The 24,623-nt window shown below is 43.1% G+C and overlaps 1 protein-coding gene across 9 annotated transcripts in view; it reads right to left on the bottom strand.

Moving 5' to 3' along the window:
• Positions 1 to 24,623, bottom strand: part of MAP2K5 (mitogen-activated protein kinase kinase 5) — a 255,139-nt gene that overhangs the window by 28,649 nt on the left and 201,867 nt on the right. For 7 of the 9 annotated variants that reach the window (XM_090270812.1, XM_090270814.1, XM_090270815.1 and 4 more), the window contains 2 exons: positions 12,940 to 13,001; positions 6,160 to 6,205 (listed from right to left, as the gene is read on the bottom strand). In XM_090270812.1, coding sequence (XP_090126938.1) covers positions 6,160 to 6,205; positions 12,940 to 13,001 — 108 coding nt within the window. Of the gene's footprint in view, positions 1 to 6,159; positions 6,206 to 12,939; positions 13,002 to 17,241; positions 17,307 to 24,623 lie in introns of those variants that run through there. The other 2 variants (XM_090270819.1, XM_090270820.1) reach the window with 1 other exon arrangement.

Below are 24,623 nucleotides of genomic sequence, written 5' to 3'. Positions count from 1 at the left end.
ATCAACTACAACCAAGTTCAAAACTGCTTATTAAACCATCATTAGTATTTTAAAAAGCTTAGATTGCAAGCACAGTGGTCCATGAACACTATGTGAGGGAGCTGGCGAAATGTGCCTGTCCTCATATCTGTGCTTAGGATACATGTGGGCCCTGGATCAAAATAAACTGAAACTCATCTTTGCTCCATTTAGTAGAAGGCGGTGATACTGTTGAATTTTATCTGAGCCCCTGTGCTCCCAGAAAGCAGTGACAGGTAAGAAATTGCCCCCCTTTTTTGTTAACCACAAAGGACCACACTGATCTCACAGAGATGAGACACTTCTTTACCCCACCTCATGACTTCCATAAGACGGGCTCATGACTTCCTTGTTTACCTACCCCTGTAACCTTGGCTCCCTCCCTTTTCTTTGAGACCTCCCTCATTAATAAACAAGCTTCCTATTGCAATAGACTGAATAAAATAATTTCCTTAATTTTCCAGTGCATTTTGTCTTTCACAGTAGTCAAAGGTATAGGTCTAATAATGGAGAACAAAGCCATTTGGGTGTAAACCCAAAAGTCACCCTGGAATTTGAATGGAGAAACAAAATCTAATGTTGCGATTTCTCCAGTTTTTAAAAGGGACCATGTAGACGCCCAATTTACAACATACTTTGATTAACTGAGAGAACAACCAACAAAATTATCTGAAAATGTAATTACAATCAGGTTTGGATAAGCAGAAAAGCTACCAGTGACAATTTAATTTAGAGGAGTTAAACAAGTTAACATCTCTTTGCAAGTAATTAAATGTTTAAACAGATTTTTCTGGAGCAGTTTCGTGTTTATTAGCCCCCAAACAATACCACCTCTTATACATAAAGCTTCCTCTGAGAAATGAGATGCCTTCAAGTTTGCAGCTGCTGGGATTTAGAAGGAAAGAAAAATCTAAAACTACTCTTTTGATTATAACTGACACCCCTCCCCCAAGACCCACATCTGTGCCATGTATTTCCAGTCACATTATTTATTTGCTTTCTGAGTAAAGTGTCAAATTTTAATTGCAAACTGTACTCTGTGTTTCTTCTTAGGAGCCTGAATGGAAAACCAAACTTGAGAAAATGCTAAACGAGGACACCCTACTCAGGAATGTGCAAGGAAATGCACAAAATAACAGGCATTATTAGAACCTGAGGAGAAAACCTATGTTTTTAAACAATTACTAAAGCAGTATAGTAATAGCATAAAGACAATCTCTGCGCCAGCTTGTTTCTCTGAAATTCTCTCTGCCACTGAACAGCTAGAACAGATAATAACTATTAGTAAATCAAACTCCTCTGCAATATCCAGCTGTGCCTCACGCATTTACATACAGATAGAATGGGTATATGTTTTTAATATGTATGTGATACGTACTTTTACCACAGCCAAAGTGCATGCTACAAAGGCGGAGGAGAATGGGAATCGGATCAGCATGAGATAATAAAGTGGCCTAGATAAAGTATGAGCCAGCGATTGATCTCAAACCGGGTGCTGCTTCTTCTGACCTGATTACTTACCATGCATAGATTCCATTAAATAGAGCTTAGACGTGGAAAGCTTCTGGAAATACTTTAAATGCATAGAAGGATCTATAGTATTCTGGACCCAAATTGTACCTGCAGAGGTGTCCCCGGCCCACACCCTCCCTGCTCCAGTCAAGACCCATAGTCAGGATGGGCTGGGCGGTTCAAGGGCCTCTGACAGCTGGTGGAAAGCACTGCCAAGTCCCACAGAGAAGGCCCTTTCCCTCCATCCCCCACACCAGGCAAGTCCTCTCCCAGTGAATGCCTGTCTGCAGAGCCGCCTGCCTGGTCCTAGCCACACAGCTCTAACTAACAGAATGGGAAGGTGGTGAGGGAGCTTAACAATCATTCAGGGTCACGGTCCTCTTTGAAAAACTGATGACAGCTATGAACCCCTCTTTTCATAAGAAAATGCAAATCCCCACATGCATGCAGAATTTGGGATGTAATTTCAGGGGCTCTAACAGACTTCCTGAAGTCACAGACCCTAGGTCAAGGACTGCGGATCTAGTTCATCCCTTTTGTTTTGCTGATGAGGACTCTGTAGTGGGAGGCAACCGGGAGCTGCTGAGGGAGGGGCAGCGTGGTGGCTTTCCCTGCCAAGTCACAGCCTAACCCTAAAGGAAGATTAATTCTGCAGAAGGGGTTCTCTGTGGTTTACAGAAGCAAATGGTCTATACTATAATGCTTCTCATCATGTCCCTTTTATTTAAAAACATTTAAACAGATACTTTGAATAGCAAAACCAGACTCAAAGCTCTCCATCTCTATGCTCCCATCTAGGGTGCCTCCGCCCCTGAGTTTAAGGGTCTGTTTTTATTCTTTTGCTTCCCTCAGTCTAATTACAGACATTTTGGAAGAATTTCTCTGCCACCTTGGTGTTATCGCCCTCTGCTCTTGCTGCAGTTTCCCAATCCTCTCTGACTGGCAGAGACTGTTGTCTTTTCTTTACACGAGCTGTGTCATCCCTGCTTGGCTGTCTGAAGCCTGTCGGACACTGTCTGCCACCTCTACAGAGTTGCTGCAGCCTGAAAACTGTCTAAGTATGCTGGACCCAGTTCACAGAGCTGGAGCAGCACTGGCGTAGGGCTTTCCTGTGATGTATGTCAAGGTGATTCAAAAGTGGGTTCTTCCAAAATGGCATCCATATCTCAGGAGCAGACAGAGGGTGTGTGTGGGGTCCTGTCTGGTTGTGCCAGCATGCCAAATGTCCCGCTGGCTACCCGCACGGCTGGTTTTCCTTTGCTAGGTTCAAAGCTGACTCCTGATTTGTGTAAGCTCTTAAAGAATTGAAGAAAGGTCAGATCTTTCCAAGGAGGAAGGACTTCCCTATACTTAATGGGAGTCTGCTCAAGAGAATTCACTCGTGGAAAAGGTGTGTGTGGGTGGTTGTGCTGCTTCTGTGTCAGGTCAAAGTTTTCAGGCCTGGACACCAGGGTTCCTTCTATAAGAAATGGACTTTCTGAACAGACTGCCTAGCTGGGGATGACTATGTTCCTGCCTGAACTCTAACTCTGTGGGTGCGACTCCACGAGGCCGCTGTCAAAGGGATTTCTGGTCAGCAGACAGGAGAGGTTCACACTGCTCTGAAGGTCTGGAGCCTCTACGCACGCATGCTTTGCCTGGAATGTCCCCTTGAAAACTCTCTACTAAAATTTAAGCCATCCTCCATACACCCTTTCCAAATGCTACTTTCTCCATGTAGCTTTCCCCCGTTTCCCCAGATGGATCCCCACGGCACTCTGCGGCTCACCAGAGCAGTTACTTTATCGAGTTATCTTCATACTTGCCATACCCTCTGCAAGAGGCATGCACATGGCTTACTCCTGCTATCCTCTGCTGGGGCTAGCATAAGACTTCGCACATAACGGTCTATAAATATCTGCTGAATTCAACTGTTTACCTGGTTCTGAGATCTCTCAAGATGATGTGGGCCCTGATGATAAAACTTTTCAGTAACTTCTTTCTGTAGCTTAATCTTAATGGCTCTGCTAGAAAAGTGCACCAGCTCACATGGACCCTTGCCTCCCCAAAATATAAGTGTTGAGGAAACTTCTTGGCCCAGTGTTAAAATACTTCCATTTAGAACATAAAAATTGATAATCATCTTAGGAACAACCACATGGTATAAACAAAATTAAAGAGCTAAACTACTAGATTAGTTCTAACACTGGGATCTTAATGGCCCTGAGAGTCTAAACTTGACTTGCACATTTCATCTTTAAGACTGACATGGTCAAAACCTGCAAAGAAGATGATTTTAATTCTTGGGTATCCTGGATATAAGGAGATCCTACCAAATAAAATGGCGAAAACTGCTTGCGCACCCACTGTGTCCGTGGCGCACGCCCTGCACTCAGATTTACCTAGGCTAGGACTTGCTGCATTAACTGGTGGTCAGGACCACACCAGAGTTCACCTAAAGGTTCCCTGATGGGGAATCTGTAACTCTTAGCATTTCCCCCCCAACCCATCTGAGTTTCTTCCTTTGACTTGGAAAATGCAGGCCCATAGGGAAACCTTGACAATCCTGCAGGTCTCACAGCTGTGCAGACCACATTGGTACCCTGCTTCCTGGAGTTACTGCACTTGGGAGATAAACTGCTCTTTTTGTGAAAGGCAGGCCCCCACCCACGGTGACAAATGGGCTCTACAGTTCATGCATTCCAGAGGACGCTCTCAGCCTCCAGATGGGAGCACCATCCAATAGGTTGCAGGCAGAGAGGGGAAAGGAAAAATTAAAGCCATTAATATGCTAGAAGGAATAAAGAGACTGGTTCCTTAAGATTGGGTCCATAGGATGTGACCCAGGTTTCTCAAGCCAGGGACAATCCGCTTTTTTCCCATCCCCTATGAGCCCAGTATTTTGGCCAAAGGCAGGCATGGCCCAGCGTCCTTGACCACAGGAGCCTTACACACACTCATTGTTTCCTGCCTCCTCACTGAACCCTTTCTGAGCCGGGGGGAGCTTCACTACGGCTATACCTGAGGGAATTCATTCATTTAAATCAAACTGAGCAGCACTAGAAGTAATGTTAAATTAAGTATAGGATGGTGCTTCCTGTGACTAAATTTTCATTGTGTTTTATTGATTTATTGATACTTATTAATTAAAAATCTGGGACAGCACACACCAGGGTATATAGTTGTAAAGAGATATATCGAAATAGATATCTGTTGTTTCTCTCTCTCTCTCTCTCCACACACACACACACACACACACACACTCACTCTTGCTTAAGGCACTGGAAGTACCCACCCTTATCTTATCTTTATGACTTGCCACCCTGGAATGGTGTTCCTTATCAGTACATATGTCTGTATGTACCACATGCAGATGTTTTATTTATTAGTGGCCAACTCAGTGCAGTATTGAAACATGCATCTACAAACATATGTTTTATGAAACCCTATTCCTTTGTTTTAATAGCTGAGCTATCCAGCCATAGCATAATAATGTACAAGGTAAATGGGTCTCTATCTCTAGAACCTGTTCCAAGTTTTCTCAAATGTGACTAACTGCAAGAATTTCCCCAACCATCCCATCTCCACCAAGACCAGTTTATTCTAGACATAAAACCTGCACAATTACAAATCACAGAGGTTTTAGGAGTGAACTTTCTTTAACTTGAAACTACCCTGAAAAACAAAATTTTGCTCCAGGGGTAACAGGAAGGAGAAAATGACCTTCCTGGAAAGCACTCATGACACACAAAAAGGAGTATTATTTTATTTTGGGGATGAAATCTGCATCAGACAGAAGCTTGCAGGCTTAGAGGGTTCATCAGGACAACACACAAAGGAGGAAGACCTCTGAGCCAGTATCTGTAAAATGCTTATTGTTTAAAGCGGTGAAAGAAAATTGGTTGGATTGCTCTGACTGCGATAATCTAAGACAGGGAATGGTACGCAAAACATTAGAAAGAGTAGACTATAATTATTATTTACTAATGCTCGGGTCTAACGCTATTTTAACAGCTTGTGCATTGTCAAATCAACAATCTGCACTAAATAAATGACCATTTGGGAATTGTTAGGAGCATCTCTGTTCCTCTCCCTGCTTGACTAAAAACTGTCATTTGCAGTCAAAGAAAGCGGCCTTGGAGCTGAGAACACAGCACCAACAGCCTTGTAGTTAGTTGTCTCTTGTTGAGGAAAGAGCAAAAATGCGCATTAAATTGGTATTTTTGCAGCCAATCTAATTTCATTCTATGTGAATCCAAGAGGACTCCACGCCACATTCGGAATTTCCTGTAGGGTTGCACTAAAACTTAATATGCTGACTATCTTCTCTGTGACCAGTCCTCAATGCTGAGAGTGGTAATAGCAAATGAGGACAAGGCGTAGCCCAGATTAATTTACAACCCTTGAGCATGAGGCAAAGGAAAAGAGCACTGCATTAAGTTTCAAAATGGTGGTGAGTTTTTAAAAAGTAAAAATGACTGTATGAGGAACTGAGCTTCAAATACACCTACCCAAATTAAGTAAATACTGTTTTGTCTCCAGAACCTGTAAATATTTTAAATCTCATCCTGTTCCTTTTAACAGAATGTTAAGTAAACAGATATATAAGTGGAGAGTTCTAATGTATTATAACTAAAAAAATTTACTTACCATCAATTCCTCAGGTGCTGGCCTTTCTTTTGGCTGTTTTCGCATGCTGTAAGAGAAAAAAAGCCTATTATCTCTATCACTTCTAAATTTGTGCTATAATTTCCATCACTGACTACTTCCCCTGGAACTCGGATATTATTAAAATTCATCAGGTTCAATTTTTGGCCAAAATACAGGCACATCTCGTTTTAATGTGCTTCACTTTATTGCGCTTCATAGATGTTGCATTTTCTTTTTCAAAAAAAAAAGGTTAAGACCCTCCATCAGCAAAAAGATTACGACCTGCTTTATTACGGTGGTCTGGAACCAAGCCTGCATTATTTCTGGGGTATGCGTGTATTAGCATGTATTCCTTTTCTTTTGCTGCTCGTGACACTTCTCCTGCAGCTGGCGTAGGGAGAAGATCATGTCCACTGTTGATCGGCCAGCTCTGAAGCCACACTGGGACTCTGGGTAGACGCGGGAAGCAAGGGTCTGCAGGCGGGCAAGAGCGACCCGGGCGAATACTTTGCCGACGACGCTGAGGAGAGAGATGCCCCGGTAGTTGTTGCAGTCGCTGCGGTCTCCTTTGTTCTTGTACATGGTGATAATGTTGGCGTCTCTCATATCCTGGGGGATGTAACCCTCCTTCCAGCAGACACAGAGTAGATGGTGGAGCGGCTGTAGCAGGACTGGTTTCCCGCTCTTTAGGATTTCTGGAGGGATTCCGTCGCTTCCTGGTGCTTTCCCGCAAGCGAGGCGGTCGATGGCTTTGCCGAGCTCTGCCGCAGTAGGTGGGGTGTCTAGCTCCTCCATGACTGGTAGGTCTGGGATGGCTTTAAGAGCAGTGTCTGTTACGGTGTTCTTCGTTGCGTACAGCTCGAGGTAGTGCTCGGTCCACCGCTGCATTTGCTGTTCCTGGTCAGTGATGACCTCACCTGTCTTGGACTTAAGGGGGGCGATCTTGGAGGGGATTGGGCCTGTTGCCTTCTTGATACCCTCATACATTCCTCGTGCGTTGCCTATATCGGCGGCTTCCTGAATGCTTCTGCACAGGTTTAGCCAATAGGTGTTGGCACAGTGGCGGGCGGTCTTCTGGACTTTGTTCCTGGCAGCCCGTAGAGCTTGAAGTGTACTGGGAGTGGGCGTGACCTTGTAAGCCAGTAGGGCCTTCCTCTTAGCCTCGATCACGGGTTCCATTTCTTCCCAGTGAGCCTCGTACCAGTCAGCGTTCTTCCGCTCTTTCTTCCCGTAAGCAATAATGGCGGAGTTGTATATGGCATCGCGGAGACGTGGCCAATTGGATTCGATAATGTCATCTGCCGCCACTCCCTCGCCGAGTGCATCTTCCATCTTGTTGATGAATTGCTGGGTCTTAACTGGGTTGCTGGCACAACTGGTGTTGATGCGTGGGCGACCCTTCATCTTGGAGTGGTGCAACCTCTTCGGCATTATGCGCACCTTGCTTACCACAAGGGCATGGTCCGTGTCGCAGTCTGCACTGTGGTAGCTGCGGGTGAGGAGGGTGCTGCCAATATCCGTTCTTCTGGTGATGACGAGGTCAAGCTGGTGCCAATGACGGGAGCGGGGGTGCCTCCATGACACCTGGTGGATCTCTTTGCACTTGAAGAATGTGTTTGTCACGCACAGGCCGTGGTGACACAAAAGCTCAAGCAGTCGCTGACCATTCTCATTGATCTTTCCTCTCCCAAAGTTTCCAAGGCAGGTGGGCCAGGCCATGTGGTCGGCTCCTACTCTTGCGTTGAAGTCTCCAAGGAGATAGAGAGCGTTACTTCTGGGAATCTTGGATAACGCTTCGTCCAGTGCATGGTAGAACTGTTCTTTCTCTTCGGTGGTGGCGCAGAGGGTTGGGGCATATGCGCTAAGAATGCTGACTGGGCCGAAAGTTGTTGACAATCGGAGGGTAAGTAATCTCTCTGTGCCTCCTGTGGGTGGCTCTATGGAGTTAACAAGCGTGTTCTTCACAGCGAACCCAACACCGTGCTGTCTTGGTTGGTCCGGAGACTTCCCTTGCCAGTAGAAGGTGTAGTTGGTTTCTCTGATAGTTCCGTTGTCGGCCAACCGGGTCTCCTGTAGAGCCGCAATGTCGATGTTTAGTCGTGCCAGTTCCCTATCGATGACAGCGGTTTTCCTGGCACCCTTGATCCACGGAAGGTCTGCAGTAAGTCCGGGGCACATGGTCCTGATGTTCCAGCTAGCGAGGCGAAGAGCCGGAGGCTTCTTTCTTGTTGTTTGCTTGGAATTAACTGGTGCGGGTGTTTTGTGGCCCACTTTTCGAGAGGCGCCTCTCTGATCCCCACGCACCCAGTGGGGCAGGCGAGCCATGGCGAGACGGTAGCTGTCCAGTGAGGTGCGATGACCTCTCCCACCGTCAGAGGAGACCCCTGGCGCTCGTTTCCTTCGCCAATCGGATGAGCTTATAACCGGTATCTGTCTCCTCCCGTGTTGAGTCGACATCTTGCGATGACGCTGGAGTGTCCTCTCCAGTGAAACTGAAGCTACAGAGCCTGGGCAGGGTGATATGGAGGGTCTGCTGTTGCCCATGCAGCAGACCCCCCCTCTCTTCGCAGCTGAAGGGTCCAAGGGAAAGACAAAGTCAATACAGCTTGGCTTCAGGTGCGCCGCAGGAGTTGCCGGTGTTGACTACAATGTCAAACCGCCTTAGGGACTCCGGCTCCGGATTTTCTGTCGGGGTTTACTCCCTTAGCCTTTCCCCTGAAGAGGTATGCCGCAAGGCAGCGGAGGTTTTTTGGAGTCAGAGTTTTCCTTCTCTGATTTTTGCTACGGAAGATTGGCTGTCCACCACATCTGCTTGCTGTGGTCATGTCCTTTCACGACAACATGCACAGCACGGTGTCCTACAACGGCGCAACCTCTGAGGCCTTCCCAGTCAGCAGTGGAGTAAAGCAGGGCTGCGTCCTCGCGCCTACGCTGTTCGGAATCTTCTTCTCCATGCTCCTCCAATACGCCTTTAAGGACTGCAGCGAGGGTGTCTTCATTCACACCAGATCCGATGGCAAGCTCTACAACCTGGCCCGTCTACGAGCCAAGACCAAAGTCAAAGAGGTGCTCATCCGTGAGATGCTCTTCGCCGACGATGCAGCTTTGACATCACACTCCGAAGAGGGACTCCAGCAGCTAGTCACTTGCCTTTCCCACGCATGCAAGGAGTTCGGACTAGCCATCAGCCTGACGAAGACGAATGTTATGGCTCAAGGCACGGGGACTCCCCCATGCATCACCATTGACGGATACACCCTGGAGGTTGTCAACGACTTCACTTACCTCGGGTCCACCATCTCGAGCTCTCTGTCAGTCGACCTGGAGGTCAACCGGAGAATCGCCAGGGCAGCCACAGTTATGGCCAGACTGAACCGGCGAGCGTGGAACAATTCCAGCCTCACTGAGAAAACCAGACTGCGCATCTACCAAGCCTGCGTACTCAGCACTCTCCTCTATGGCAGCGAGACGTGGACCACCTACGCAAGGCACGAAAGGAAACTCAACAGCTTCCACATGAGGTGCCTGCGACGCGTCCTGCATGTCGCCTGGCAGGATAAGGTCCCCAACACCGAGGTGCTGAAGCGAGCCAATATGAGCAGTTTGCATGCAGTTCTTAGCGAGAGACGCCTCAGGTGGCTCGGCCATGTCAAAAGAATGGATGCAGGCCGTATCCCCAAAGACCTCCTCTACGGTGACCTAGCAGAAGGCAAGAGGATGACAGGGCGCCCAAAACTGCGGTTCAAAGACATCTGCAAAAAGGACATGACACAATGCTCCATCAATCTCAACACATGGGAAGTTCAAGCAGACGACCGCCTAGCCTGGAGGCTCGCGATCAGGCAAGGTACGTCACGCGCGGAGGCTGCGCGCAACGAGGAGGCGGTCCAGAAAAGATCGAGACGGAAGCAGCGTCAGCAGCAGCAACAACAGCCATCTGCCTTCACCTGTACCAAGTGCGGCAGGGATTGTCACTCCCGAATCGGACTGCACAGCCATTCTCGGCGGTGCAGATAGACTCTCAGGAAGCTACGCCATCGTCTCTCGAGACGGACGGCTGCCGACGACGACGACCTTTTCTTTTACTTTGGTCTTTAATCAGACTTTGGGGATCTCAAGAATCAGAAATATAAACTTTTTTTTTTAATTACTCTTGCCACACAGATAGAGAATAAATTTAAATTTATTCTACTTCTACTTTCGAAACAAATGTGAAGAGAAGCAGCAATATTTTCTTCCTGATTCAGCTGTCAATTTATTTCAAACTTAAATTTAGGGAACAATATACTTCTTTTTTGGTAATTGGGATAAGACAATAAAAGAAACATGCTTATCAGCTCAAATGAGAACACATCTCATTCTGCTACTATTACTCCAAATAACAATACATAAAAGAGGTCAGGAATCTACATAATGCTATAAAATTACAAATGGGTTATTATTACATTATCTCGACTTTCATTTTATTTTGGCTACAATGGCAAGTTAACAATTCATTAAACATCTGTGGGGAAGTTAAGTTTGTTTAAACTGCTTAAAGAATCACATTCCTCCTGCAAAATATTTCTTGTCTTTCATGCAATAGGTATAATTAGTACCTGAAGCATGTACGCAGCTACGTGATAAAGCCCCTCATGAGACTGAGACGACTGTACAAAATCCAGTGTGTCTGTGGGATGAAGTCATGAAGAGCGTTTGCTGCGTTTATTAGAAAATCACACAGATGGGTTTTCTTTATATATAAGGCGACCTCTGACCTTCATATAATCTTTGCATTTACTGACAGTATTTTTTTTTAAGTAGGGAGATTTAATGATCATTTGGTAAACAAGAACCCTAGTTATGAACCATAAGTGGCATCAAGGACATTTGCCTTCCCTATAAATAACCATATGCACCTCTCAAACACTGCATCCATTAGCAAGTAATTCAAGCTGTCTCTCCAGTGGAGTTGGTAACAGTCCTAATCTGACATTCCAAAGGAGCTGTATCTCTTGGGAAAACAAGGCTATTACCCACTATCATTTCTGTTTTGCTTGACATCTGTGGAAATTTCAACACAGGTTATCCCTCCCTCTGTCTCTGTAAAACTTTTATATAACACCTGATTAATTTTTGGGACGGGAGGAAGGCAAAACCTTATGTGCTTTTTTTCCCTGTCTGCCCAGAACCGGCCCCACCCTCGAGCTGGGCTTCCCCTCACAAATCCAACATCTTGGGGCTAGGGACGCCCAAAGCAGGCGCTCCAGGCAGTTTAGGAATCGCACGGTTTGTTTTCCAATTTCTGCATTTCAAAATGGGGCATTCCCATGATGTGCTTCTGAGTGTTCATAGGAATTCCATGTAAGGGAAATTAAGAAGGATTAATAAGTATTTCTGAGTAATGGCTCTGATGTTAATGAACTCAGGATTCCAGTGTTTAGCCAACATGTATCTTTTCCCCAATATGGCACATTTTAGGAAAAAAAATTTTGTAGAGTGGAAACAGTTTTTAAAAGCTACAGAATATTATGTAAGTATTTTAAAGAAATAGAAACAGTGTTAATAAAATTTTAAAGTCAGGAGAAAAAATCTTCTCTATGTATTTTTCTATGGAATATAAACTGTATGAGACATTTTTATTAAGAGGTAACATATTACACTTAGTCAAAAAAGGTGATAAAGCTTGACATTTATATTAAGGAATATTTCCTGGTTTCACTTTAGCATAATCATCAGATGGATCATGGGGGAGGGGAGGGGGACGGTGTGCAACCACTTCGGTTTAGCGCCATTTTGTGGCACCACAGGAATGAAGGGTTCGTTTCCCAGCCGTGGACACGACTCTGAAGGGGTGAGGAAATGAGGAGTTCGCTGAAGGGGGAAAAGAGTGGTGAAGGCAGTTAGGAAGGAGCTCCGGAGTGTCCAGCTCAGTTTCCAGCTGGCGCTGTCTCCTGCTTCGCGGCGGTCACTCCTCTGCTCCCAGTTTCCTTCTCTCCCCAGGCAGGGGTGAAGCGGGGGCGCAAGGAGGGCAGCGGAGCAGCTGGGCCTTCCAAGGCCACATAAGTGCTGCTGGATGGACGGGGGAGAGGTGGGTCATGTGGAGGGCTAAGAAGAAAAAGTCATGCCACTGGGAGGAAACGGGCAGGGGGCTGAAAAAGAACCCTTGGCAGAAAAATGCCGGTTTCCTCCGGTGTAAAATAACAAGGGGCTGCCGAGAGGCTCTGACTCCTCTCTGATCTAAAGCCTGTGGTTCTCCTCGGTTCCTTAACGGTTAAAGTGGACCTAACAGAACCATACTTTCATAGTCTTCCAAACATCAAAATTCATTGAAATGGGACATCAGTATTGCGTTTAAAATATAACCAAAGATAAAAGTTATTTACTGAAAATCCAATGACTTAATAAACTATGCTGCTTCCACTTAGTGACAGACAGTTTTATGGGTAACTTGAGGTTACATTAATAAAAATAAGCTTCACATATCTGTTCCATGGGGGTTATAGAATTGTGTATTTCTTAAAAAAAAAAAGTGGATAACAGAACAGTATCTGTGCTCAAAGTATCCTGATTCTAAGTTTACTAAAACAGAAAAAGCCTCTAAAGTACAACACTTTGTGTAAATAACGTTTACATAATTTAAACAATTTCTTCAGCTTTGCCGCCCCATCTGCCCAAGGCCCTGAAGTCCCTCCCATCTCCAAAAGGAAGCAGGGAGAGCCATAAGGTCTCACGGAGCCTCCGAGTTAATGGCATGTATCATTTACATTGAGGGCATGGCATGTTTGCAAACAGGCTCACCACTGAGTGATGAAATGTACAAATGGCTCGGAGAACTCTCCAACCGGAAGGACGGGCGAATCCTGGGATGGAGGAAAAACAAGTCACCAAAAGTCACGACAATTCCTTTTCTTTCTTTAGACCCTTCCTCCCCCCACCAAAGCAGAGTATCAGGATGAATATATAACAACGATTCACCATCGGGTGGAAAGGAAAATAAGGTCTCATCCAATCAAAAAGACTATCTACATCCTCCTGCACATGCTTAAGTAAAATGCCAAATTTAAAGCCACACACAGTTTACAGCTGTGAGAAACAGGAGCACAAAGAGGGAGGGGAGGTGAAAAAAGGACAATGATAGCCACAGGGTAGGAAAGAAGGTACGAAAGTGTAAATGAGAAATTAATGATTATTTAAGTAACACACAAATGGTCTTGTAATTAACAAAGAGCTGTTAAATTATTCTTGTGTTGACCTTTGTTTCTTTTACTGGATTTGCTATTTATTTACACTTTCTTTTTTATTTACATTTATATATTCAGCTGCTCTTAACTGTCTGCCCCTAACAGAATCGTTTGGGCCAGATTTTTGTTTTTTCCCTTTTAATAGAAAGGCTTCTTTTTTTTTTTTTAAGGGAAAGCTGTTTCTGAAAAAGACTTTCAGCCTGTTTGCCCGTCTAGGCAAACCTGTCATATAAGAAAGCCAGTGTATTAAGGACAAAAGGAAAAACTCCCACCTCGACCACCAAACAGAACGAGGGTGGAGGTGGCATCACTCTAAAGAGCAGAAAACTACACAGCAACAAATGCTCACAACAACTGCGTAACACAGGGCGCAAACCCCATTACCATTTGCAAAGGAAGGCTTTAAGAATTTAGGAGTTTTTTCAAGAATGACAGAGAGCGCCACTGTGTTTATAGTGAAACGGCTCAGGATGTAATGAAATTACACTGCAGAGTACTTTAACAGTCATCTCATTAGACCTACAGTTGGAACAAGAGAGCCACATAAAGTAGGCAGCTGCAAATGACTCCATTCTCATCTATTCTCATTTGCTATTAAAAATACCTTTCGGCGGCTTTTTTCCTCCCTGACATCCCTACACAAAGTGCCCTGCAAAGTATGATACATGCACCTATTTAAATTAACAAAGGAATGACTTATTTTAATCTCACTGTGCTTTGGAGTGCTTTGGCCATTTGGATGAGCAATATATCATTACATACAACCTTCCAGCGCTGCAGGCAAGAAACTCAGAGCATGCAGCATTTGGCGAGAGCCAAACAATTTCTCTAGCACACAACTGTGTCAAATGCATGCATGTATTCATTATTGAGAACGAGAGGAAATGGCTTTGATGTAGTGGAAAAAAGAAGATGATAAAAGCACCTCTGCAATATGCGTGTCATTATCAATGGTGGCAGATAGATACAATCGCACAGCCCCCCATGTGATTAGTAAATATACATATAATTGCTATGGCCAATTATCAGAAAAATGAGATCGGTAATTACAAGACAGAAAATTAACTAGAACTCTTATTAAGGCTTTGTTTCCAATTCGAATAATTGGAAACTGCTGGAAAATACAACTGAATCAAAAGAAACTGGGGGGGTCAAAGCAGCCAAAAACAAAAACAAAAACAAAAAACCCCAAAAAACTCTAAGAGTTTAAAAGAAATGTGAACAAAATGTTTCTAATTTTTTGCTTATCTGTCCTCTTTGAATGTACTCTATTCATCCAGAGGAGGGGAAGGTCAGTAATCGTAAACTTAAAATTCTCATCAGTAGAGAAAGGCTTCCAAGAGGAAAGGAAAACAAAGGAAAATGGGGATGAAATAAAATCTTGCCAAGTTCAAAGGATTACATGCAGCATTACATAGAGAGAACATGAAAAATGGGGGGCTGATGAAACCATCTGCTCAAAAGAAACAAGACACGCAATACTATGACAAGTCTTCGATAAAGGTACTATAAAATGGTCACAGAAGTCCCATCGGTTTGAAGAGCAAAAATAAAACATGACATCAATTTCAGCCCAGCCTGTTTTAGGAAAGCCATCTATATCACCAAGTCGGCAAGATTCTACAAGGCCTACTTCAAGAAATGACATTTTACTGTCTCAGAAACTATTCGTAAAAAGAGAGCTCAGAGTCTGAGGTACAAATATCATGGACTCTGATCAGGCTGTTAGTTTCCTAAGTCATTCATTCCTGAAATTTTTTTGGAGGCTGTAGTACTGGAAATGTCTGAGTAACAGCTGCTTTAAAATGCGACGTTTAGGAAAATGAAAGCCTACTGTCTTAATGTGGCTGAATATTTACCAGGATGGTTAAAATTCTAGACTTGTTTTCTACAAAGATCCTGGTATAAACCATGATGCTAATGTGGGCCTCATTTCAAAGTATGATACCAAGAGTAAATTAGTGAATTACAGACAACTTGATGAAGATGTCATTTTAACATGGATGAGAAACAAAATGAGGAAATGTGACATCTTTGCATGGATAGTTAATTTTATTTAAGACCTGATATTGTAGCCTGTTAAGTTCCTCATAACATAAAACTAAGGAACACTGGGTGGTACCCATGAATAATTTATTTCACTTGTGAGAAATGCCAGCCCAAGTCAACTTTGCAGAACCAGAGAGTGGATTCACATCTCAGTGGTGCCCCGAAAGAATCACTCATCAAAGATATGAGGAGGTGGTGGTGGTGGTGGGGATTCTAATCTCACATGCATAATACCAAATATTTTTTTTTCATTTTCAAGTCCATGTCTCTTGCATATCTAAAAGGAGAATTTTCTGAGATACCGAAGACTGACATGGGCTGGTGGTGGCCCAAGTGCCACACAGAAGCACGGGGTGGGGGAGTCCTCTGAGAGCCCCAAATGCCAGAGAAGTGTCTGGGCTGGAACCACTCCAGAGGAAGAAAAATGGATAGACCCGATAGTGGGCACAACACTGGAGGATTGTGAAGCATGCTTTTTTCATTTTTAAGCAAGTAAAAAACCTCCAAGAACCTGCCTGTTCTGTTATGTAATTCAAATCTGTTTGAAGGAGAGAGGGAGGCTCATTGGGAAGCTGCTCCAGTTTCACAGCCGCTCCCAGGCAGGGGAAGCACCCAGTCTCCACCAGGTGGGGGGAGACTGGGAACCTTGCCAAGGGGCTCAGAGGAGCCAGCACACTATTTGCTGTTACTTATCAAAACTGTTCTCTGTGAAATACGGGTTCAGGCCAGATGAAGAAACATATTTCAAAAATAAAAACACAAATTGCAGGAGCTGTTACACTAACTCTCAGAACTGGCTGGAACTAACTCTAAATTGTTATAAAAGTCACTCACTTAAGACCCTGGGTGCCATCCTTCACCGTAAGGGCTTTTTTGGGGATGGGTTTCTAAGCATGGAGGCGTGGAACGAAACAGTGGGCACAACCTCAACCCAAGGTTTTAACCTGGGACTCCAGGCCCGAATCACCTTTAGAGTCCTGCTGAAGGGGCACGGTCTGGATCTTGTTATGGAGCAGGCGACCGTTTACATATAAACGGCTGCATAAACCATTTCAGTAAGCAATTCTGGCTATCAAGGAGGACCATCTCCAAGTCTCTGAGATTTCAGTAACTATCTGGTTAGCCCCTTTTGCTAAACAACAGAAACGCAAGCAGGCGGCACTCTAGAGAGCAGCGAAGGACAATGGGAAAAAAGTTTGAGTGATGCCTTTGCCTTGTGAATAATGAACAGTTCAGGAAGGTCAACCCATTACAACTGAAACTGTTTAATTATTAATTATGCACAATCTATGAGCAAAAGGACAAGTTCGAATGTTTAATGTATGCTAACTTCAACTGGACTCTCTCTGGGTATTTTGTTATTAGCACTTGTCAGCAAGGTACTCAGGCATAAAAAAAGGCAAGCAGCAGAAAATCTAAGTGTGTGTGTGTGTCTATGTGTGTGTGTGTGTACCTATACACTCAAAGATGTGGGGAGGGGAGGAGGGAGAAGGAGGTGCTCCAAACACAGTTGCTACTAGTTCACTTGCAGAGTAAGTGTGCCCATAAGTACACCTTGTGACCTCGAGAGCAGGTAGACACGTTGAATACTTCAAATACATAAAACAAATAAGGAAAATGCTTTTGAAAGGACTTAAAGGGGAGGGCATTATTTTAAAGGCATAGATTTTTTTTTGAAACTATGATTCCTGGGCTTGAAAGGACCCATGTCATTAATGATTACACACACACACACGTAATCTGTATTAAATCAGTGGATTGAATCAATATCAATTTCCTGGTTGTGATACTGTACTTATGAGCTGGTTACCATTGGAGGAGACTGGGTGAAGGGTACGCAGGAGTTCTCTGTATTGTTTACAACTGCATGTGAATCTAAAATGATGTCAAAACAGAAAGTTAAAAAAAGAAAAAGATTAGGAGCTAGTTTAAAAACCTCTGATGAGTCCAGATTCTTAGAGGAGCTCACCTGTAAAAGGAAGACGCATGGCATAATCAGTCAAGTGGAAAATATTAAGGTTAAGGGTCCTCTGCTTAAAAAAATACCCGAGGATTTAATTTTTGTCTTATTCATAATTGACGACAATGGAACTTGACAATGATGTGGTCAATTTACACATTGATAGGGCACAGACAGACCACTGTGTAAAAATCATACAATCATTCATTAGTTAATTATTCATTCATTCAACAATTTTCTTGACTACCTACCATGACAAGGGCACTGAGCCCGGCATTGTGGGATGACTGATACTTAATCCATATCCTCGAAGAAGTTGTGTGTATTGTTCAGAGGATAAGGCATGCACTTCTAGTAAACAGCCCTGCGAGATGGAGGAAATGGCCCAGTAAGAGTGCCAAGGTTGGGCGCTCAGGCTGTGCTGGGGAGAACTGAGGGCTCGGTGCAGTTTGGCTGGTACCTGAGTTCAGAGAGGAGAGTGATGGGGAACAAAGTCTGAGAGTCTGGGGGCTGTGACACACCTTCTTTGCTCTCCCGTTTTCTTCCTTCCTTACTCCAGACAACAGTTGGGGGTGAAGAAGCCTTGACCATCTCAATCTGTGTCCTGGTCCCTTCTCTTTGTGCAAAACAAACATTACTTCAAATTAAGATTTTATGCTTATTAGCAGCAAAACACAAGGGAGATAGAAAGGCAACTTTTCAAAACTCTCAGGGTATTGGCTACACTGATGAATTCTAAGGTCAGTTGCGTTGTGGTTAGATTAAACCAGCCTGGCTAGTTAAATAAAATATGGCAAGCCTTCTTAACTTTTAAAAATAGCCTATTTCTAGGCTTCATAGTATCAAGCCATCAAATCAACAGGTGGTTACGTCACAGAACCACCTGGAGCCTGACCAGTGTTGAGAGTTATGCTCTAACATTTCAAAAATAAATCTTTTAATTCAAATACAATGTTTCTTTAGCCTGGCCCAACAATTTCTGGTCATACACATGGGGGTTCATACTAATGGGAACAGCTCTCTTAGATCATTTCACATCCACCCACAATGCTAAGATCAAAGGTTATTTGGGATTCCAGTAGTTTCATGTCAGGCAGAATAGCATTTTACTTTGTTAGACCCCAAATTGGTTTTTGACTCTCCATTGTTCACTGCCTTAAATGTCTTTGTGAGACAACTGGCAGAATCCATAGAACAAATCTGCTTTCCACTGGGGAGGAAACCTAATTTGTTTGGAAATAAAAAAAAGACACAAAATCCAAAAAATAAAGACAAAAAACCTCTGGACCCTTACTTTTCAAGATATCCACAGAAGCTAATCTATAAACCAAAAACCTACCCAACCAAAGTGTAGTCCAATGGTAGATTCTGGGAATTAGCTCAGTTTTAATATTTTGGAAGTCTTCAATGTTCATATCTGTATGTTTCTGCTCTAACAGACGACAGCCAGGAAAAAGAGGCAGTCATATCTCACTAGAGGGAAATCAGACGGACAGGTACTCCTTCCCGGTCAGTCAGAAAATGAGAGAGCCTAGTGTAAGATATGAGTAAATCATAATTACGTATCGGATTTATAAAAATTTCATCAATGCTTGTTAAAAACACTTACATAAAAATGTGGCCACTCTGTGAGGGAGCCATGAGCACTCTGACATGTGTCTGTCTGAGCTATGGAGTGTTATAAGGAGCAGCACTGTGGTGGGAACGAGGCTTTCAATTTAGGAAGGCTTATAGATGGACACCAGAAAAGCAAGCCTCAGACCCTCCCAGCCGGAGACCAGAGAGCCCTTCTTTTACTCATCCCACTCCACATCAAGCCCTGAGCAGAGCAAGTGAAAGATGATTCAATTTCCACACTGGGTCACCCCGTGCTCCGGGTTGCCAGATGTGACAAATTACATGTGTGGGCATTTTGGTGTGAAGTTCTGTCCACTGGGTCCCAGCTGACAGTAGCAGCTCATTTAACTTGTCTCGGATGGACCTGGAACCAGGGACAAAAGGCATGAGTTTTTCCCACTGAAACAGCCTCCTTACGTTACCTATAAGCCCTTAAGTCAAGGGAGAACCAGCTATTAGCCAAGTGAACACTGCAACCAGATGGCTTATAAAAAAAAAAAAGACAAATTTAAATGAACAGGTCTAAAGGAATCTGTTCTTAGGCAATTGAAATTTGAGATAAAGATTTTGCCCATTTTCATTTTCTCATTAATATGTTTTAGAAGTTCCTCAGTAATGGGATAAGAGAGAAGAGGAATAAACCTTGTCATTAATGTCAAAACTAACCCTTCAGTTAGTCTACCAATTTTTTTTGTCATTTAAAGGTTTATATTTATGTAGACATTTTCTAAACATACGGCAAAGTTCTTAGTGTCTTATAAAATTCCTTGAAAATAAATAGGTAGAAAGCTGGAAAATACATTAATCTTTTAAAACATGTTTTCAAAAAGATACTGCCCTGGCTGGTGTGGCTCAATGGACTGAGTGCCAGCCTGTGAACCCAAAAGTGGCCGTTTGATTCCCAGTCAGGGCGCGTGCCTGGGTTGCAGCCTGGTCTCCAGTTGGGGGCATGTGAGAGGGAACAGATCAATGTCTTTCTCACACTTCACTGTTTCCCTTCCTTCCCTTCCCTCTAAAAATAAATAAATAAAATCATTAAAAAATATTTATTTATTTTTAGAGGGAAGGGAAGGGAAGAAGAAAGAGAGAGAGAGAAACATTAACGTGAGAGAAAAACATCAATTTATTGCCTCTTGTACATGCCCCATCTGGGGACCGAACTCACAACCCGGCATGTGCCCTGATTGGGAATCAAACAGGAGACCTTTAACTTTGCTGGACAATGCCCAACAAACTGAGCCACACCGGTCAGGGCAAATGCATTAATCTTTTAAACTGTATCTGCAAAGTTGCTTCCTTTCTAAAGCCAATGAACATCTATTTTTCTCTTTTTATTTTAAGTCTTTTATTGGTCATAAACTATTGTACATAGTGTTATTTAGAAATGCCTACATGAACAGAACACATACCCACTCACTTGCACACTAACATCCACATACATCTCCTTTTCAATGGCATAGGCAGAGCAGCAAAGAACATGCTTGTCTCATACCAAAGGGATTTCATTTACAAAAGTAAAATCCGTTATTGTTCTCTGTCTCTGTAGCCTCCCAATGCATTTCTATTGCTTTTTCATAAAACACTGCTGCAAATAATCAAGCATGACCATTGACATCCACGAGATTGAGTTTTAGGAACCATTAAATGAGCTCACCCTCGTGGGAAGCCTCCTGCTTGGGCTGGTCTAAAGGTAATTATTCAGCAATTCCTACCTGTGGTTTTACCTTGTCCCTATATAGTGTTTGAATTTCATACACTGGTAAGGTCAATTTTTTTTTTCCTCAGGAGAAGTCCAGCTACATGTTTGATCCAGGACCTAAATTTTAATGTTAATATACACACTGGTGTTTCACCAGGTTCTGTGTGCTGAAGTACTGATGAAAAGCAATCTTAAAGGTAGATCATACACGACATTAGAAAAAAAAGAGGAAACTCTAGAAGAGAAAAATAACCCACATCAGTTTCCTTAACGAAAGGAATCATTCCTCTTTTCATAGGTAACGGGTTAACACGGAAATACCTGAACTACATCCACACACTGTTTAAGGGCAAGCACCTGGCAGGTCTGTGTCCTGAAAAATCAACAAGCCATAACACTATCAAGTCAGACTCTGAGAAGTCAGTGAAAGCCCAAGTCTACATTGCCACACTCTATGTCCTCCTGAATGTTCACTCGACTGACTGTTGGTGAAAATAATTACTGCCACTCGCCACATGAACAGCAAGCTCTGGATAAGGGGAAAAGCATTTTTATGAACAGATTCGAAGGCTACGTCAGTGGTGACTCAAAGGCTGAGAATTCTATGTGAAATTGATCCCTACCTGGTTCCGTACAATAAATGCAGAGAGAAGAGAATTTAGAGCTAGCTGAAGGAGATATCGTATCAGTTTAAAATTAGTCAATGTGAGAGGAACAAAGAGGGAGACAGGGAGGGAGGGAGAGAGAGGAAGTGAAAAAAATCGAACTACATACTGTGAAATGAACAAGTTCAGTTAGAATGTTCATCAGGATTTGGAATATCATAATGCCATCTGCCACTCTGGACCTCCGAACATCAGGGATCTCGTGGGCCCAGATGCTCCCATTTCTAGGAGGAAGGAAGAAACTTACACTCCCTGGAATGCTGCCTCCATTCTGGAATGAGGGCAACACCCCAGCCCACCCATTTGGAATCTCTTTTGAGAACATCCGCACTGCTCACAGATGCGTTTGTTTTCCCTGGTTTAGGAAAATTAACGGTAGGCAAAATGATTACAGCAACTAGGCAGTGAGGCAGAGCAGTGCGCTAGCCTGAGCTGCTGGGTAACTGATCCTGGCATCCAACTTGGGCTCAGGGTGTGTAGGTCCCATCATGGTGGATTAAATGAGCATTGTCCTACGGCTGGATAAGACTTCACAATAGAGCAACACATGTTAAATGACAGCAGCCAAAACTGGCCCCACCAGGCAACTGCCCATTCACAGAATGCTATTCACAGGCCTCCACCACCAAGAAATTAATTCATTAATAATACATCAGGCTTCATGGACAATTCAAAGAAAACAACACAAAGCTACTTGTTCAATGACTGCCTAAAGATGTAGAATTTTTCCTGGTTAAAAAGAAACAAACAAATCTAATTGACATACTGAAATCAAAATCATAGGAATGTTTATGCTAATACTTTGCTTAGTAAAAAAGAAGAAATGGAGAAAATCTATACACTGAATTCACTCACCGACACTAGGAAATAATATAAATACATATTTTTTCAATAGCAGCTAATAAAATTAATTTTTCCCACTTTAAGTGACTTTGTGTATCCTTCAGACTATCAGAAAGATTTTGCTTTTAACTTATTTCCTCTGTTACATTTTTAAAACTCACTTCTTTTCTTTCTCCTCCCTCCCAACAACTCATAAATATGAATTAAATATAATTATAAATGAACAGAACATTAACTTTCGGATTACTGCTGTGTTTTGGTAGCGTGTTAATGTCATTTCTATAGAAACAGTTATTATCAATAGAAAAAGTAATTACTAAAGAAATTCATGGCCTTAATGCTAACCTATTTTCAATCTTCAAACCAGCCAAACTGCATTAATTTAAACATACTGGACTTTTCAAAGGAGGTATTAGATTTCTGAAGGTTGCCTTACATAAAAGAGGAATATCGGTTTTCAAGCTCCCAATTATATAGTTCCAACACTATGAGACACAGGGTCTAGTTCATATCACTGGAGGACAAGACTATTGTGTATCCACTTGGATCAATTTACCAAGGTTCTAATGCCTCAGTCAGTAACTCATATAAGTTGCAAACATCATGAAATCCCACATCATCAATACCCTTTTGTGCCAATGGTTAGAGTGTTAAGTCACTTGGAGAGCTCAGACCAGCAAGTTTTGTCTCACTTAAAAACCTGCAGTTACGCAGAGATGGTGTTCCTTTTACTTTTTGCTAACTTCAGAAGCCAAAATTATGTCCAAATACCTGGATGAATATTACTCCCTTGAGTTGATTAGGTAAAAAATAGATGGACATTACTCCCTCGAGGTGGTTAATACTACCTTCTGAATCCCAGGGAGGTATTATTAGGCAACCACTCTTATGTCCCCACCCCCCAGCCCTAGAGAGCACCTGCTATGTTCACAGCCCAGCAGCTTCTCAGTTAACCAGGCCAGGCGTGAGTGATTCTGTGTGAATTCATTTTTAAAGATAACAGTCGTTCAAGAGCCTAACCTTTTGTATGTAAAAATCTTTCTGAAAGGAGTCAGGCTCCTCCCTGCTAACTTAAACAATATGCATAACAGAATTCAATTCTTTCTTAAAGATCTGGAGTCATTCTGACAGACAGTGAAAATGAACTGTGTTGCAATATACCTATGCCCTTGGGGCATGTCTGCAATGCTTTCTATGTTGTCTTCTTTTATAGCTTCTAAAATAACCTCTCCCTTTGATGCCAGAATGTTCAGCTGTCACTTTTTGCTGCCATCAAGGTCAATTAGAATCTGGCAGAGAGCCCTACTGTTACTCAGTTTCCTCATCTGTAATATGGAGTGTGTGGGAAAGCAACATGATGTAGGAAACCTTGGGGAAATGTTTTGTACACCACACAACCGAAGGCTAGACTTCTGAATCTCGATAAAGGAACACATATTAGTTAAGTACCTCCTTGTCATATTCTACTACTTTTTGGATTTGTTTTTTTTTTTTGAGGTCTTGAAAAACCAAGTAGTAAGTTCTTTTATAGTTACAACAGAAACGTCATTTAACAAATATTTATGAGTTACTCTGTATATTACATGCAGCCCTAGGAAGAGGAAAAGCTCTGGAACTTAAGGGTCTCATTGATAAAACTTCCTATAACTGGGCATGAAACAGGGATTTAATATAGTTTTAAATAATATAGTTTTAAATGAGGCACTTGGTGTTTGTTCTCCTATGAACGCTAATCATCTTCCCACCAAGTGTGTGCACCCCGTCTCAGTGTGGGCCCGACTGTCCAAGCTGTGTGCTTCATCCCTGACCCGACCGACCTCTTCCTGCTTCCCCGAATCCAATTTCTCAGAAATCCAGCTTATTCTCTCCCCTAAACACCTTTCATACATGCTACAGCTGTACTAATTAAAGCCCTCATAATTTCTGATCAGAACTATAACTTCCTAATTGTCCTTCCCAATAATCCATCTTCCATATCCTGTCAGAGTGATGTTCCTGAAACACAAATTTGGTTCTGTTAATTTTCTGCTTAAAACTTTCAGCCCTCCCTCAGCCCTACTGCCTTCTCAGAAATGCCTCCAGGCACAGGGTGTAAAGATACTTTGAAATGTGGTCCTTGCCTCATCTGTTAGTATTTTGCCAAGCATTGCAGCCATAGTGAATTCCTGCAGGGGCTTAAGTATCTCTGAGCCTAACTCCTACTGGCCCTTTGGCTCCCCTTCTCTGCAGAGCCCTCTGGGACAGTATCATCTCCTCCATTATCAGCTCTCTTCTCTGTTTCCTGAGCACCCTGCCCATAATTTTATTATAGAATTCATATGCAAAACAATTAACCATGGCTACCTGGGGTAACTTCTAAGCTCACAATTCTATTCTTTATGTCTATTCCTGAGACCAAACCCTACTTA

The sequence above is a fragment of the Furipterus horrens genome, unplaced genomic scaffold, assembly GCF_987537825.1.
Source record: "Furipterus horrens unplaced genomic scaffold, mFurHor1.1.pri manual_scaffold_3, whole genome shotgun sequence".
Taxonomy (NCBI): domain Eukaryota; kingdom Metazoa; phylum Chordata; class Mammalia; order Chiroptera; family Furipteridae; genus Furipterus; species Furipterus horrens.
The sequence above is the reverse complement of the archived record's forward strand: the minus strand, read 5'-3'. Positions and strand labels throughout refer to the sequence as shown.